The 16856-nt window shown below is 38.1% G+C and overlaps 3 protein-coding genes across 7 annotated transcripts; 2 read left to right on the top strand and 1 right to left on the bottom strand.

Annotated features, from left to right (window-relative positions):
- The first annotated feature begins 506 nt into the window (after nt 1-506).
- Nucleotides 507-6588, top strand: LOC116309504 (C-X-C chemokine receptor type 3-like). The gene is made up of 3 exons (XM_031726116.2): nt 507-690; nt 2532-2912; nt 3019-6588. Exons 2-3 carry the CDS (start codon nt 2535-2537, stop codon nt 3625-3627), a joined length of 987 nt encoding a protein of 328 aa, XP_031581976.1. The 5' UTR covers nt 507-690; nt 2532-2534; the 3' UTR covers nt 3628-6588.
- Nucleotides 5939-12228, top strand: LOC116309523 (C-X-C chemokine receptor type 3-like). Of its 2 annotated transcripts, XM_039619053.1 has the most exons (4): nt 5939-6011; nt 8780-9160; nt 9253-9487; nt 9563-12228. In XM_039619053.1, the coding sequence occupies exons 2-4, from the start codon at nt 8780-8782 to the stop codon at nt 9928-9930; spliced, it is 984 nt and encodes a 327-aa protein (XP_039474987.1). In that variant the 5' UTR covers nt 5939-6011; the 3' UTR covers nt 9931-12228. The 2 variants fall into 2 exon arrangements, with proteins under 2 accessions (XP_039474987.1, XP_039474986.1); XM_039619052.1 differs by having other exon boundaries at nt 9253-12228.
- A 136-nt stretch (nt 12229-12364) lies between these two features.
- LOC116309497 (C-X-C chemokine receptor type 3-like) lies at nt 12365-16684 on the bottom strand. 4 transcript variants are annotated; one of them, XM_031726108.2, is made up of 3 exons: nt 16613-16684; nt 15250-15618; nt 12365-14921 (listed from the first exon to the last, which is right to left on the bottom strand). In XM_031726108.2, exons 2-3 carry the CDS (start codon nt 15607-15609, stop codon nt 14172-14174), a joined length of 1110 nt encoding a protein of 369 aa, XP_031581968.2. In that variant the 5' UTR covers nt 15610-15618; nt 16613-16684; the 3' UTR covers nt 12365-14171. The 4 variants fall into 4 exon arrangements, with proteins under 4 accessions (XP_031581968.2, XP_039474983.1, XP_031581966.2 ...); XM_039619049.1 differs by having other exon boundaries at nt 16419-16683; XM_031726106.2 differs by having other exon boundaries at nt 16507-16682.
- Nucleotides 16685-16856: the final 172 nt, after the last annotated feature.

Below are 16856 nucleotides of genomic sequence, written 5' to 3'. Positions count from 1 at the left end.
CGATACAAAACCGATTGGTGCCTGTGCAATTCCCAATATGCACTGGCTGATGTCGGGGCAGCATGAGTACGAGCAATTTTTTTTTTTTTTTTCTGACAACAGTTCTATGTTAATGTACAATCTTTAATATGTTTTGTGTGTGTGTGTGTGTGTGGGGGGGGCAGAGGAGTGTTCGCCCGGGGCGCCAAGCAGGCTAGGACCGCAACTGGTGGTACCACACAATGTCTTCCCCTGTACAGAAGGCCACTACAGATGTTATATATGTTATGTATAAACAGAAAAAATATCCCTGTTGTCTATGCTCAATAACTGGTTTTAGTATTTACAATCCACATTGCTGCCATTGCATATGTGAACATGTTTGTGGGTCGATTTGAATGCTCCAAGTATTAGTGGCGGAACTACTCAATGTGGCGATAAAGCCAGGGGCAGCTGTGTGTCATAAATTAATCTGTTTGTAGACTATGGCACTTGGCCACAGGTGGCACTAGTTGACTCGACTACATTTCAGTGCGCGCAAAGAGAATGGCACGCTTTAGTTGTGAGGCGACAACGATGAAATCGGAGTAATGCGGCGTGAATAATAACGAAGACTAGATCTAGATCAACTTTCTCGGTCCTGTGAACAGCATCGTCGTGGTGACGTATATTTGTTTGCCGTTTTCGCCTCGTGCGTGAAAATATCAACAGGTAAACTCGAATTAGTTTTCGATATTTTATTGGTCAAGAGCAATAAGAATAACGGACTGTGTTTAGGGCAACCTCACAAATGTAACAGATGAAATATTCACCGTTTATTTCCGGTAACGGCTCCTGAAAAGCAAGTCTACCACACATCTGTTCGACCAACGCCAGTTAATCTGGAACACCGTCACCAGTTAATCACGACACCAGTTAATCTGGTCATTATGGCCCGCCAACACAATTAAAACAAACAAAAAACTGGTATATAGTTTGAAACAGGCACCCTGTAAGGTGGAGGAATGGGGATTTTTATGTTTTGTTTTTTCTTTTTGGTTTGTGCGTCAGAGTCTTATGTCAGCTTCCTCTTTCGTGTTTTTAGATTCTTTTTATCGGCACTTTTTCACTAGGCAGGTTTTTCCCCTCTCTGCACAAACAAATGTGAAAATTAAAAAATATACAAAGTTTTGAGGATGAACACTTGTTTTACTTTTTATTATTTGCTCATTTGTTTTTCAGTTTGTAGACACACCTTTAATTGATGGTAACAGACCATATGGATGTGCTACTCTTTTGGATCATTTATTTTAACAAAAGAATGATTCATGATATAACATTAAGTCACAGAGGATTAAAATTCAGATTAAGACCTCTTGGCTCTTAATTTCTTGCAAACTGAAATTACATGTGGTTCCTCTTGGATGTGCACATTAATTTTTCTTCTCCAAATTTTAACACTAAATTTAAAAAAAATTGCATTGAAATAAATTAAATAGTCAAGTTGAGTTATTTTGTATTCCCTGTCCTTATGAGTTTTTTTTTAATCTAAACTCTTAGGCCCTTGCTTAGCTTGAAGTTGCCAATAGGTTTGTTAGTTCCCTTTTGTAAACACATTCTGTTCCTTCAGTCATGTCTCTGTGCTTGTTTTTATGTCTTTCTGTGTCAAGTTCGTACATCAGAACCATTGTCTCATTTCCCGATCAGTGTCAGCACTCTTCCCACCTGTTACCTCTCCCTTCATTAGCCTGTGTGTTTGTAAATATTGTTTCGGTCTCCCTTTGTCATTTGTTGTGTTGTCCCATATGGTTGTGTGTTCCTTGCTGCGTGGTTTCCTAAGAGATTCCTGTTGTCATGTGCCATTCTCTGCAAGTGTTTTGTACTTTCTGTTGTTTTTCCTATAAACTACCAGCATTAAAGTTGATGTTTTGCTTATCTCCTGTTTCTTGAGTTTACAATCTGGCTTCCACACATCAAAATGTGACATATGCAGGTTCTGTGGTTTTCCATGCTTTATAGTTTGTAGTTGGTATTAGTTCTTTACCTGGAAAATATTTGGAAAGTGTTACTAACTTTCTCTGAAAGGCACTGGATGTCTAATAGAGCAGTTTTGTCTTGATGCAATAATCCGATAGCTGAGATTTTAAGAAAACCTAAATGTCCTGTGTTTTGTCTTGTCTTCCTCCCGTCACCTCCACCAGTTAACAGCAGATGGCAGCCAATACCTAAGCCCGGTTCTGCCAAAAGCTTCATCCTGTTGGGTTGTCTGATTCTTGGGGGTTTCTTTATAATGTTGTAGAGTCTTTACCTTACTATATAAAGTGCCTTAAAGCCAACCATTGTTGTGAATTTGGCAGTACAAAAATAAAATTGTAGTGAAAATTTAGTTGAATTGTTTAAGCTAAATACAGAAAATTAGTACATTATTTTTTGCTTTTAGTTTGTGTAACCAAAAACAAACAAGCAAAAACACTGCAGATGTATAGTTTGATGGTACCATCATGTGGTTGAAAAACATTTGACACATCAAATGATCAAACCAAATTAACGTCCTTTTCTCTGTCTGTCCACAGAAGATGGAAGATGAAAAGATTACAGTGACAGAGGAGGACTGGTCTGATTTCTATGAAAACTATAACTATTCAGACTGGAACAGCTATTATGAGGGGAGTGAAATGTATGACCTAACTGAGGTTGTGAATTTTGAAGCTGTGTTCATACCAGTTCTGTACTCTGTGGTGTTTGTTGTTGGTCTAATTGGGAATGGATTGCTGTTGGGAATACTGGCTCGGAGTAGGAAGACCTGGAGTGTGACAGATATTTTCATCCTCCACCTGGGAGTGGCAGATATCCTGATGCTGGTGACGCTGCCCATCTGGGTTGCACAGTATATGCAAAGTGATGGATGGACATTTGGTACTCCCCTGTGCAAGATCACTGGAAGTGTTTTTACAGTAAGTATTGTGCTGAAGTAAAAATGCTGAGACAATATCTGTATTTTCATTTAATTTGGCAGAGGTTTCAAAGTATGTCGTACTCCTCTTTCGTTGATTTTCTTAGATCAACTTCTACAGTGGGATCCTTCTCCTGGCCTGCATCAGTCTGGACCGCTACCTGTCCATCGTCCATGCTACGCACATTTACTCGCAAAAGAAGCCTTGGGTTGTTCAGGCCAGCTGCCTGATGGTGTGGTTCTTTTCCCTGCTTCTCTCCATCACTGACTGGATCTTTTTAGAAGATGTGTTCGATGATAGACGAGGCAGGAGAGAGTGTGTTCACGAGTATTACAAATTTGGTGAGAATGCAGTATATTATTGGAGGTTGGCATCACGCATGATTTATCTCATAGTGGGCTTTGTGCTTCCTTCCGGTGTCATGATTTTCTGTTACTCCCGCATCCTGGATCAGCTGAGGTGTGGAGCCCAGAGCCTTCAAAAGCAGAGAGCTTTTAAAGTTATTGTGGCTGTGGTGGTGGTTTTCTTTATTTGCTGGACCCCGTACAACATCACACTCTTAGTGGAAGTGTTTAATTTTGAAAGAAATAATACACTTTTTTCAGGCAGAACATCTCTGGAGAAAGCAAAGACAGTGACCACCTGTGTGTGTTTCATTCACTGCTGCCTCAATCCCATCCTGTATACCTTTGTGGGTGTAAAGTTCTGCTGTTAGTTTCTGAGCATCCTCAGGTCTCTGGGCTGCAGGGTGGCAAGTGCAAAAATCCAGTGTTTTGTCAGCAACAGAAGCTGAGAAAGTTTATTCCACAACTGAGAAACCTAAGTACTAAACGCTGCCTCACCTGGTTTGGTTCTAGACCTAAGAAGACCTAAGAGCCTCACAAACTTCAAGTAGATCAGCAGTATATTTAGATCCAATACCCTCAATGCTTTATAAACCATTAACAGTATTTTACAATCAATCCCTTTACACACAGGAAGCCAGTACAATAATTTAAAATTTATTTGAAAATGATCAATTTTTACTGGTGTTAGTCAGAAACCTAGCAACAGCATTTTGGCTATACATTAAGTTAAATTAAAACCAATAAAAACAACAATTACAAAAAATATCTTACTAAAAATAAATGCAGAAATAAGCATTTTAGTATCTTTTTTTTGCCACAAGACTCTTAATTCTATTCTTAAGCTGGAAGTGGATTTCGTATTGGTCTTTGTATGGCTATTAAAATCAGCATCCATAACTATGCTAAAAAATTTTTTTTCAAATGATCTGTTGTATTGAATTTCATTGACTTTCATTTTTGGGACCAAAAATGATTACTTCTGTTTATCAGCATTAAGCTGAAGAATATTATGGCTCATCCATTCATTCATTTGTTATTACCCAGTAACTGCAATGGACTAAAATTATAGGCTGACACTGAAATATACGAAAAATGCTATTTGTTTTTTGCAAAAAAATAATAATTCTGAAGCACAACTTTTAACTAAATTAAACTGATAATTGTTTTCAGGTTTAGTCTTTGATTTTACAGGAATATTTACAGAAAGTGTGACAACCTTACTTAGATGCTTATTCAGTAAAGTTTTTCATCATATACATATTTTCACACTAGTGTAAATACATTCAATGAAGCTTTCTACGCACTGTTCTTGAGCTAATATTAAGGCCACATGAAGTTTGGAGGTCTATATTGACTGATTCTGCAGAAGGTTCACGAACCCATACCCAACTGCTGAGCCCACTTTGTGATTTTAGGTGGGCTACCTCTTTGTGGCTGCTGTTCTCAACCACTTCCATTTTGTTATAATACCACTAACAACTGACTTTGGAATATTTAGAAGTGAGGAAATTCCACAACTTGACTTGCTGCACAGGTGGCATCCTATCACAATACCACACTGGTATTCACTGAGCTCCTGAGAGCGAGCCATTCTCTCACAAATATTTGTAGAAGCAGTCTGCCCGCCTGTTTTCATACACCTGTGGCCGTGGAAGCAACCAGAACAGCTGAATTCAAGAAATTAGATGGGTGAGGGAATACTTTTGGCAATATAGTGTCTCTAAAAAAGACAAAAATAACTAATTTTGACTGAGCTTACAAACTAACATATGCGAACACGAAGTCAAAAACATCAAAACATGCAACATGCTTTATTATTGTGGAGAGCTACTATTTTACCTTAAAAGGTTTTATACAACATGTATTTATTTGTAGGTTGATTTATATTTTATATGTGTACAGAATCATTATTAAAAATAATACAAACAAGTCAGTTTTTAATACAGTACACTCACAGAACCAAAAGGCCAATTAAAGAAATCTTACGGACTTAATCATCGTTAAAGTTATACAAGGGCAGCTATCAAAACCGAAAGATAGCTTAGCAACCCATCAAACAGTTGCTACTTTTCTTTGATTAGCACTACTCGTTTCTAGGTTTCAGTTTCCATTTGACACCAGTTGAGTAATTTGTTAAATTTTCTTTATTTGACAGGGTTATGAAATGTGTAAATCTAAAGTGGAACCACGACCTGCACACAGATTCCATAAAAGTTGATATCATATATTTATCTTCATTTTATTAACAAAAAAAGAAGGGTAACAAGGAGAGAGAAAATTGTAGTTTTACAGCAAATTTATAAATGGGTTCAGTTATCTCTGCTGTAGTTAGTTCCAGACATCTTAAATGCACAATTTAAATATATGAAGTGCAGTTACATTTCATGTATTTAGACAGATCAGGATTATTTTATAGCTCTGTAAAAATGTAAGCTACATTTTTAAATGAGGCCTGAAACCTAATTCTCAGCGTCTTGGAAAAAAGAGTAAATAAAAAGTAAAACTGAAATTTTAAAGTTATTATTATTTTTCACAAAAATACTTTTTCAAAACAACATTAATGATTTTCTATAAAAAAACATCAAACTTCATACACAGCACAAGGTAGAGGAGGTATTTTTTGGTTTTGTTTTTAGTGTTTGTGCGAGCTTCCTCTTTAGCTGATTTAGATGCTTTTATCGGCACTGCTGGAGGTAGAGCTCTTTTACTGGTCAGATTCTTATGATCTACGATATCAGAGACTTCTAGTTTGGTATGTTTTTATTTTTATGCCTATATCATTTTATTATTGATATATATTTTTTATATATATTTTATCATCCTATGCTGGCTATTTCACATTTTTCACGAGTATGTCATTAGTCTAAAATTTGGGTGAACACCATATTATGCATTTTAACTACACTGACCACTCTCTTTATATGTTAATTATGAGTTTAAGAATTTACTAAATAATAATTGAATTTTGACACAGAAAGGTTGTTTGGTGTTGTTTTCAGTTGGTTTGTTTTTCTGTTTGTATACACACCTTTAGTTATTAGTGACAAACTACAGCATATTAAACTGTGATGTGACGTGAAGGGTGATATTTTTGTATAACATATTTTTTTTTAACATTCAGTACGTTTATGACATTATGTTTATGACACTCTAGATCCTTCTGACTCTTAATTTGTTGCAAAATGTGAATTTACATGCTTCCTCTTGGTTGATGTATTTCAGTTTCTCTTCCCTAAATTGTACCAGAAAATAAAAGAAGAAGAAGATTGAATACAAAACAGTTAAAATAAATTAATAAATTAAAAAATAAACCAATAGTATGACTAAAATGCCTGACACTGCCTCATGTTGATTGGTACAAGTAATCAGTAGCGGTTTTAGATACGGGCGACACGGGCGGTTGCCCGGGGCGGCATCACGGGCATCGACAAAAAAAAAATAAAAAAAAATGCTCGTACTCATGCTGCCCCGACATCAGCCAGCACATATTGGGAATGTCGTAGGCACCGATCGGTTTTCTATCGCCCATTTGCTGGGAGTAAGGGCGCCCTCCGTTTGCGAGGTGCGCCTGCTGCTTGCGGCACAGGGAGGAGAGGGCGGGGCGGCGGGGGATTCTCTGGCTGGCTGGAGCAGCATTTAATAACCAACTCGCAAAATAAAACAAAATAAAAACAAACCAACAAACACGAAAACACCAGACATCATGATACAGACTTATAATTTGCACCGATGTTTTTTCGAAATTCTATACACGAAAAGTGAGCGCGAGAGCCCTCGGTACGCCTGCGCGCTGCTGAAGTCAAAGTAAACTTTATTGTCATCTCCGCTATATACAGTCCAGTATATAGAGAGACGAGACGACGAGGCTCCAGTTACAGCAGTGCAAATAAACAAACAATAAATATCAGAAGAGAAAGAAAATAAATACACACTTTAGGACTCGGGGTAAAGGGATCAATAACAATTTAAAATTTACAGTTTGATGATTTAAAGTCTCATACACAACCTGTTGAAAGGGGAGGGGCCGGCTGCTTCCAAATACAGCACATTTCCTTCATAATGTTGTAAATCCAAGCCCATTATGTATTCATGATTTGAATCCTGGGTTGTGTGAAATCCCAGAAATACACCCTAGACAAAGTGAATCTGTGAACTAAGGTGTAGGTCTATTAGGTTATGTTGTGGTGATCCTCGGGTTGGGGGATTTGTGTTCATACTGGAGTGCAAAATTAAAACCAATGGAAGATGGACAAGAAAAGTTCAAAGCCATCAGGTGCTCAGTTTAGAAAAAAGAGAAAAGAAAAGGAGGAGAAACGAGCAAAAGATACAGGTAAGCAGAGGTGTCATTGGATAATGGCAGGTCATCCTGAAACAATCAGAATCAGAATACTGTGGCATGCAGGGAAATCTCAACAAAGAAGCTCACAGAGAGATTGAGCTTGCTGTTCAACCCCAAGCTAGTAGGGGGAACTCTTTATTAAAATACTTTCCTATACCACACTGTGCTTCAGAGGGTCAATAACTACAAGCCTGAACTCACTCATGGTACTACATTCTTTCATCAACAATAACTGTCATTGAAATTATACTGCAGCATAAACACAACATTCAAGGTAACAGTTAAAAGTAACGTAAACATAAACAATAAAACAAGAACATCTAAACAGCTGCACATGTCCCAAGGCATGATGGGAGAGAACTAGCTGCTCCCCCAACACGCCACAATACTTTATTAATCCCATAAGGAAATAATGTGGATTACAGTTGCTCCAAGAAGAAATGGTAAAAATAGTAACAGTAACAAACTAAACTCCAAACAATACATTATAATATTAATTAGTCATTGTCAATTGTTGATTTGTTCTGTTCTCATTGTATGACACATTATAGCCGTTTGCATACTATGCATACTCTCTCTCTCCTTATGTGTGTGTACAACAGTTTTATGTTAATGTACAATCCTTAATATGTTTTGTGTGTGTGTGTGTGTGTGTGTGTGTGTGTGTGGGGGGGGGGGCAGAGGAGTGTTCGCCCAGGGCGCCGAACAGGCTAGGACCGCCACTGCAAGTAATTAAGTTCATCAAAAATAAAATTATAAACCTTACAAAGCAAAGTGTAATTTATCCAGTTTCTGTGGTATTTCACACTGTCCTCACATGTTATCTATTAAAAAACACTGTGTTCTTTACCTGGAAAAAAAAATGAAAGTGTCTCCAACTAGTTTAGTTGGAAGGCAATGAATATCTAATGCAGCAGCTTCACCTTTTTGTTATAAAGCCCTTAGCTCACATGCAACCTATTTAGAATGTGAATGTTTTAAAAAGGCCTGAATTAAGAAACTAACTAAATACAGAAAAGGAAAACATAAATTTTGCTTTTCAACAAAAACAATCCAACAAACACACTGCTTAGACTGATGACAGACCAACTGACTGATCGACAATGTGGTTGAAAGCCACTTCACAAGTCAGATGATTAAGGGAAAATAAAATTAACGGCCTTTTCTCCGTCTTTGCACAGATGATGGAAGATGGAAAGATTACAGTGACAGGGGAGGACTGGTCTGATTTCTACGAAAACTATAACTATTCAGACTGGAACGGCTCTTATGAAGGGGGTGATATTTGCAGCCTGACCGAGACTGTCGATTTTGAAGCTGTGTTCATACCAGTTTTGTACTCTGTGGTGTTTGTTGTTGGTCTGCTTGGGAATGGATTGCTGTTGGGAATACTGGCTCGGAGTAGAAAGACCTGGAGTGTGACAGATACGTTCATATTCCACCTGGGAGTGGCAGATATACTGATGCTGGTGACGCTGCCCATCTGGGCTGCACAGTATGCCCAAAGTGGTGGATGGACATTAGGTACTCCTCTTTGCAAGATCGCTGGAAGTGTTTTTACAGTAAGTATTGTCCTGAAGTAAAGATGCAGTGAAAATATCTGTGTTTTCACTTAATTTAGCAGAGGTTTGTTGTCTCTCATTGATTTCTTTAGATTAACTTCTACTGTGGGATCCTTCTCCTGGCCTGCATCAGTCTGGACCGCTATCTGTCCATCGTCCATGCTACTCAGATGTACTCAAGGAAGAAGCTTTGGGTTGTTCAGGCCAGCTGCCTGATGGTGTGGTTCTTTTCCCTGCTTCTCTCCATCACTGACTGGATCTTGTTAGAAGAAATATCTGATGAGAGACGAGGCAGAAGAGAGTGTGTTCGCATCTATTACAAATTTGGTGAGAATGCAGTATATTATTGGAGATTGGCATCACGCATGATTTATCTCATAGTGGGTTTTGCACTCCCATCAGCCATCATGATGTTCTGCTACACCTGCATCCTGCATCAGCTGAGGTGTGGAGCCCAGAGCCTTCAAAAGCAGAGAGCTTTTAAAGTTATTGTGGCTGTGGTGGTGGTTTTCTTTATTTGCTGGACCCCGTACAACATCACACTCTTAGTGGAAACCTTTCATTTTGACAGCAACACAGAAACTTGTTCAGGCAAAACATCTCTGGAGAAAGCAAAGACAGTGACCACCTGTGTGGGTTTCATTCAATGCTGCCTCAATCCCATCCTGTATGCCTTTGTGAGTGAGAAGTTCCGGCGTCAGCTCCAGCGTAGGGAAACAGTGTTCATGTCACACTTAAATGTTTCAAATCATCAAACTTATGATAGATGAGCCGTTCCCCCTTTCCCCTGACTCTTCTTCTTCTAGTGAAGGCATGTCAGTCAGATTAAGGAGCTCCTTGAAGTATTTCTTCCTGACTATGTCCTCAGTTGAAGTCACTGGGTTGTAAGACTTTAAATATTTATTTCACTCAGAGACATGCAAAATCAGTTCAATTTTATTTATGTACAAACCTAAATCACAAGAGCAGTTGCGTCATCACTTGAAATACCAAGATAAAGACCATACAGTAAGTACACAATAATTGTTGGGGAACTCATGGTGGCTCATGGAGCCTTGTTACAGTATATTTGAACTGATACTTTTGACCCTGTGTAGATTTGAGAAAATCCAAAATGAATTCAAACTTGTGCACACAATTCTTATGTTTTCAGAGTAACTAATGATGTATACTGTACAGCTATTTAATCCCTGGAAAAAGAACAGTTGAAAGAAACCATTAAAAGCCCAAAATTACTGTGAAGTTCATGCTTATGATGAATTTATATAAAATTCTGATCACAACTGTAGTCTCTGGGACAAAGTGTAAAGTTTTAGTTGATGTTACAGAGAATTCTGACTGACTGAAAGCAATTCTTTAAATGTGAAGGACCCACTGGTGTTATGTGGGGACTCAGTCGTTTTAAGTTGGGTTTGTTCCTGTTTATATAGGCTGCTTTTGAAAACATCAGGATTTACACCCAGGGATATATATTCTTGATCTTGGAATACTTTTGGAAAGCACCATTAGATGAGGATTTTACTCTCAAGATTAAAGGCTAAATTCACTTTTATAGACAAATATTTTTTTATTTGCACAAAAATTGTAATGTAATGAAGTTTTATTTCAAAAACTTCACACAGTCGACATAGCAAAAGTCAACCCAATGAACATTCAGGCACCACATCTTTCAAAATTCAAATTTACTAGGCACATTATTTACATTACTTCAAAATGGCATTTTAAAACAAACCAACAAAATAACTGTAAACAATATGAATATTTACTACATTATGAAATATATGGAATTAATTAACAAGAAATCAAATCTGTAGTGGATTTAAAGAGATATATTAGACATGCAGAGAGATTGTTTCCAGTCCACACCGCAAGAAAGATGAGGTGTGAGGCTTAAATTACAGGCATTGGCACTGCTACTTTTTCTGACTTGACTCTCTGTGGCTCTCCTATACAAGTATAATTAATGCATGCATAGGTCTATAATTACTTCCCAGAATTACTTCAGCTGTTTTTGTGTGTGGGATTGCATAATTTCTGTGGCCTATAATGCAGTTTGGAAATGTTGTCTATTGGTGGTGATTTTAAGACCATAATGAAAGCCACCATTACTCTTACTGTTAAACAACGTTCTACTATTTTAATGTTTTTATGTTAAACAAACTGTTTTTCTGAGCTTTATATAAAAAAAAAAAACTTAACAGTTTGGAAAATTCAAAATCTGAGGTGTTAGAACATGTTTCTAAAAGGCAATTTTAGACATAAAACACACATTTTGAACAAAACTTCAAAGCAAAAGTAAAATAAAAATGTAAAATGTTCACCCTTAAATGGGTGAACATGTTTGTTGGTGAGTTTATAGGTAGTTAAATCAAAAATGCTACTCCTCAGTAAAACCTTTTGGCTCTTTTTTGAGGAATTTTATTTCCCAGAGTTTATATTTGTGGTAATAACAATTTTCTTGCTAAATAAATAAAAAGTAAAATCAGAGAAATACCCGTTACAATTGCTAACAAAATAAATGTGTAAAAAACATTTTTTTAAAAGAACAAAAAATGAGTAAATTATTGTTTTGGCTAGTTTATTGGTTGTCAGTATATATGCTGCTCTACAATCTTATTCAGCTGAAGGGAACTTTCCTGTTTACACATACCATTACTCTGCTTATTAAAACAACTCCCAATATTTAATGTTTACAGTACAGAGTTCAGTGCAGGAGAGGAGCCTGCAAAGACTTAAAAGCTGCATTATTGCATGCATTATTTGCTTATTTCTACCTGCTTTAAGCAGTGTGTGTGCTACCATTGTATATAGTGTATTATCTTACTTTTTCATTGATTGTACTTATTTGTATTTTTTTTGTATTTCCTTCTGATATCTGTACCTGAGCTGAGGTGACGCAAAAATTTCCCCGTCGTGGGATCAATAAAGTCTTATCTTATCTTATCTCTTTATCTTATTATCTAAACAAAAAGCAGCATTGAAATCACACTATGAAACCACTGTGTGACTTGTTTGTCTTCTGCTCATGAAGTCTTTACTCAGTACATGTCAACTGATGTGACAGAAGACTGCGCAACATTTTGGTCTATTTCTTCCTTCTTTTTTTCTGTATATATTAAATTTTTATAATGGCCTGTGTAAACCGAAGAGAAGCTTTTAAGTTAAGTTCATGACCTATTTTGGCAAACAGATGAAGAATGCATGTAAGAATGATACAGAAAAATTTTAACTCACATGCAACAGTTTCTGTAAAAACAGCTTACATGTCTTTAACTGGAAACTGAAACCATAAAAATGAACGGTAGACACACTGGCTCGGTGACAGGGATCTTACGTAACAGATGGAAACAATGAGATATAATGTCACATGTGACTCACTTCTCCAAATCAACTGACATGCACATGACCGACATTCAGACAAACATGTGGACAATGACATGACTGCTTTTGTTTTCATAATTTACGTGAAAGGCAAATATGTGACAACAGCAGGCTGATGGCAGCAGTGCAAAGATCATCCCAACCACAGTCATTATGTCTACACTATAAACATTTCAGTCTTAAAGCAACAGAGTATGGTGGATTAAACACATTTAAAGACACTGTCTGCAAACACAGCCAAACAGGGTCAACTAGCCCTGGATATGTGTTAATCATTTAGTATTTTTGCTAAGTGCGCTTACATTTTATCAAGTTGTATACAAAGAGTTTCTCTTTCTCTTTTGGACTCTATTCCCAAAGATTATGTTGATGCTGATACCAGATTTGTTACTCATTAAAGAAAAGACCTGATTAGATGGTTTTCTCTATCTTAGTTGCCAGATAAGCTGAAGCAGGAAATAATGCTTGAGGTGCAGCTGAAAACTGTAAACCACATCTTAAACATGAAGAATGTTTCTCCTGCTTTCGACAACCACCATTTCTTTTATTGCATCATGCACTCTTACAGCCTCTCTAGAGTCACAAAACACTAAACAGAGGAAGGAGTGCATTGAAACAAGGAAACTGAATATTTCAGAGTGTGAAATTACTGTACAGCGAGTTTTCAGAAGAACACTCAGTACTGAAAGTACATTTATTTCTGGAAATAGTTACATTTCTCAAGATTGTTAGGATTTGAAACCAGGCAAGCATGGCAGGTCACGATGTGCTGAACAGTGTGAAAGCATAAAACCACAGGCTTGTGTGTGTGTGTGCAGCACAACACAGACTACTATCATCACAATAAGTTTTTATCTTCTCTAACTTCTGTTCTTCTCCCACATACTGGTCTGCTGGTTTTCTGTCAGCCGGCTCTATTCACAAAGCCTCACACAGTTCTTGCTACCAAACAGACACGTCTTCAGATGACTGTAAATAGAAAGCTATGAAAAGGGTGCAGCACCCCTCCTCCACCGTTGTGCTCTGCCACCTGACTGATGACATCACCACTTTTTTTTTTTTCTTCCTGTGTCACATTTGTACATTCCCAGAAACAATGATTTTGTAAATTAAGTAAAACTGGCCTGAGGGGAAATTCCTTAACTGCAAAGCAATCACACACTGACATGTCATTACGCAATCTCGGGATTTACTGCTTCAAAGAGAGCAGATAGAGAAAGCTTAAACAGTGAATGGTTTTAATGGTGGTAAAGTTATAAACTGTTTGGGACTGCTTAACATATGATGTCAATAACACTGCCAAAGATAACAACTTGCATGAATGACACTGAATTTCAACGATTATGATACAGATTTTTTACTATTTATAAAAAACGAAATACTTTTATTTTAAATAATTCAAAAAATAAAATATAGGTATCTACTTTAACCCTTTTGGGTGAGCATATGTCATCATGATGCATGTCCGGAATGTGAGAGTCATTTTTTATATATAAACATCTGCTTGGTAGTTATGCAGAATCAAGTCCTCCACCCCTCATGACATGAAACTGAATTTACTTCCTCTCAGGAGTGTAAAGTTGCTCTGCTCACATTTGAGTCACAAGAAAGCATGTTTCTCTGTTCATCTTCACTGAGCTAACTGACTCTCTACAACCGTCATCTGTTCCAGCTCTTCCTGCTGAACCTGACTGTGATCAGGCTGCTGTCTCTGGTCTACACCAAGATCCCAAAGTGAGGCTTTTGGTTCAGTTTTATTACATCTCAGCATGGCCAGTAAGTGTTGCCTGAAGTTTCCACACAGGCCGAGATACAGCAGAGGCCTCAGGCTGGCGTGAAGGCAGCCTAGAGCAGAGGCGACCACAAGAAGTGTTTTTAGTGAACCTTCGGAACTTTCATGTGAATCATTAGGATGTTTCTGAAGTCTGTTCCTGACAGTGTCCAAAACAAGTATGAAGTTGTACGGCATCCAACACAGACAGAATACGCCCACCAGAGACAGGATGACGGTGATATTTCTCTGCATTCGGGCCGCATTAGAGCTGCACCGCCGCCATAGCATATATGACAAGATTATCAGCATGAACGCAGGTAGCACCAAGCCAAATATGTGGTGGAGCAGGCGTGACCACAACTGCCAGTCAGTTCCAGACTGAGGGTAGATGTGAACACATGTTTTCTCTTCTGTGGAGTCCTTTTTAGCCCCTGGGAAAATCCAGTCAGGTATGGTGAGGACGACAGAGATAAGCCAGACTGACAGACAGCTGATGTGAACAAAGAAGGGCTTCTCGTGGGAATACAACTGGATGCCATGGATGACAGAGAGGTAGTTTTGAAGACTGATGCAAAACAGCAGAAAGATCCCACAGTAGTAGTTGAGCTAGAAGAAGATAGAGAAAACTTAGTGTAAGACACAAACCTCTAACATCTATAAAAATTACACTTCATTTCTTCCCTTTCACTTCTGTCCTACTCTGATCCGCTGTTCTAAACTTGTTCTCTTCCTTAAAATTTTTAAATACTCTGAGGATGTCACTGTCATCCTGTTGAGTACAATAACTCTGTTCTGCACGTTCTGCCAAGAAACTAAATTCAGCAGAAAAATGATGGAGTACAGTAAAACAAAACCAACTTTCTCACAGCTTCACTGAAAATGTCTTGCTTTTATTTTCAGTCTCTATCTGATCCATACAACATCTAGTCCTTACCTTGAAAATGACTCCAAAGATCTGGCTGAAAATCCCGAAGGACCAGTCACAAGGCTGACTTGTCTGTGCAGCCCAGAAGGGCAGCATCAACAGGAGGAGGATGTCCGCGATACTCAGGTGGAGAATAAACGTGTCCGATATGCTCCACAGTCTCCTCTTTTGAGCCAGAACTGTCAGGAGAATAATATTTCCCAGGATTCCAACAAAAAACACTATGGAGTACAGAGCAGGGACCCACACTGCCTCACTGCCTCTTTTCACAAAAGACTCATCCCCTGGATATTGATAGTCATAGTCACCATCGGTAGATGTGCCGTTCTCTTCAAATATTCCATGTAGATCCACCACTAGATCACCCATGTTCGTGAACTGTGAAGACAAAAATGTTGAACCACTGAGACCAGACAAAAATGCTGCAGTGCCTCAGAAGCTCTGTGTCAGAATAGATTCCTCTCTTTATTTCTCTCTGGCTAAAAGTCAAGTTAGTTCCCTGAAATTTCCCTTTGGTAAGCCCATCTTATAGTAAATGCACAAACATACAACAACTCACATGTTGTGATGTAGCAATTGTGCAGCTGACATAAACGGAAAGTACAGTTCTCTTTAGTCACTCACTCACACACAAACACACACACACACACACACACACACACACACACACTTTTAATCTGTAAAACTGCCTCCCAGCTTTGCTTTTTTACCGTTGTTAAAATAAAGCTTCTACAAAACCAGAAGAGTCAGGAGTTAAAGATAAGGAACGCTAAGCTTGCGCACACAGTTATTGCAAACAGACAGTAGACAGTAACTTATCAGTAACTTCCATGGCTGCCAGTAAAATATTCATAATGTTAAAAGATATATTGTAGGAGGGCTGATATATGCAAATAAATGTACGTACTTCACATAAAGAGCTTCGACTGTAGAGTTTGAGAAGCTTTCTGCGCGCTGTAGGTCGATGATACTAAAAACAGGACCCGCGCATAACCTACCGCTTTAACCTCGGGTCACTCAGTTTTAAAGGGTGACTACCGGTCGGGTGTTTTTGGAGGGAGCACAGACGAACTCCCGCAGCTGTCCGACGCCTGTCAAGTACAACTGAAAAACGCGCGATAGCGTTCTTTATAGCTACCAAACACAGTTAAATTATAGAACCATAAAACTGTAATTACAGAATAATACGCTGAGAGTTGATCCAGAAACACAAGCGTTCCGGCGAGCAACTTAGAAGGAGACGGTGAAAAACAAAGCTAAGCTCACCACAGTAGTTCGCTTATCAGAGACACGCCCCGCACACAAACTGCTACCTTTAAACCTCTCACGCACATAAAGGAATTATAAACATTTTAACTTCTACTCCACTGACTTGTTTTGGTTCATCACACGTCACCTCGCTCGCAAATTGCCACTTCAGTCAAATACTCTGGCGAAATACAATATTATATTTTTCAAAATAAAATACTGCATAATAATTATACTACAGCGGATGCAACTGAAAATCCAAAAGAAAGAGAATTTGAGAAAAAGACTCGGCTCTGTGGTTTTGTGGCGCTCATACAGACACGTTACAGTGGCTACAGTGGCTCAGTCTCTGTGACCTCCGTGTTTAA

Source organism: Oreochromis aureus, linkage group 11, assembly GCF_013358895.1.
Source record: "Oreochromis aureus strain Israel breed Guangdong linkage group 11, ZZ_aureus, whole genome shotgun sequence".
Taxonomy (NCBI): domain Eukaryota; kingdom Metazoa; phylum Chordata; class Actinopteri; order Cichliformes; family Cichlidae; genus Oreochromis; species Oreochromis aureus.
This window is presented reverse-complemented; position numbering and strand designations above follow the sequence as displayed.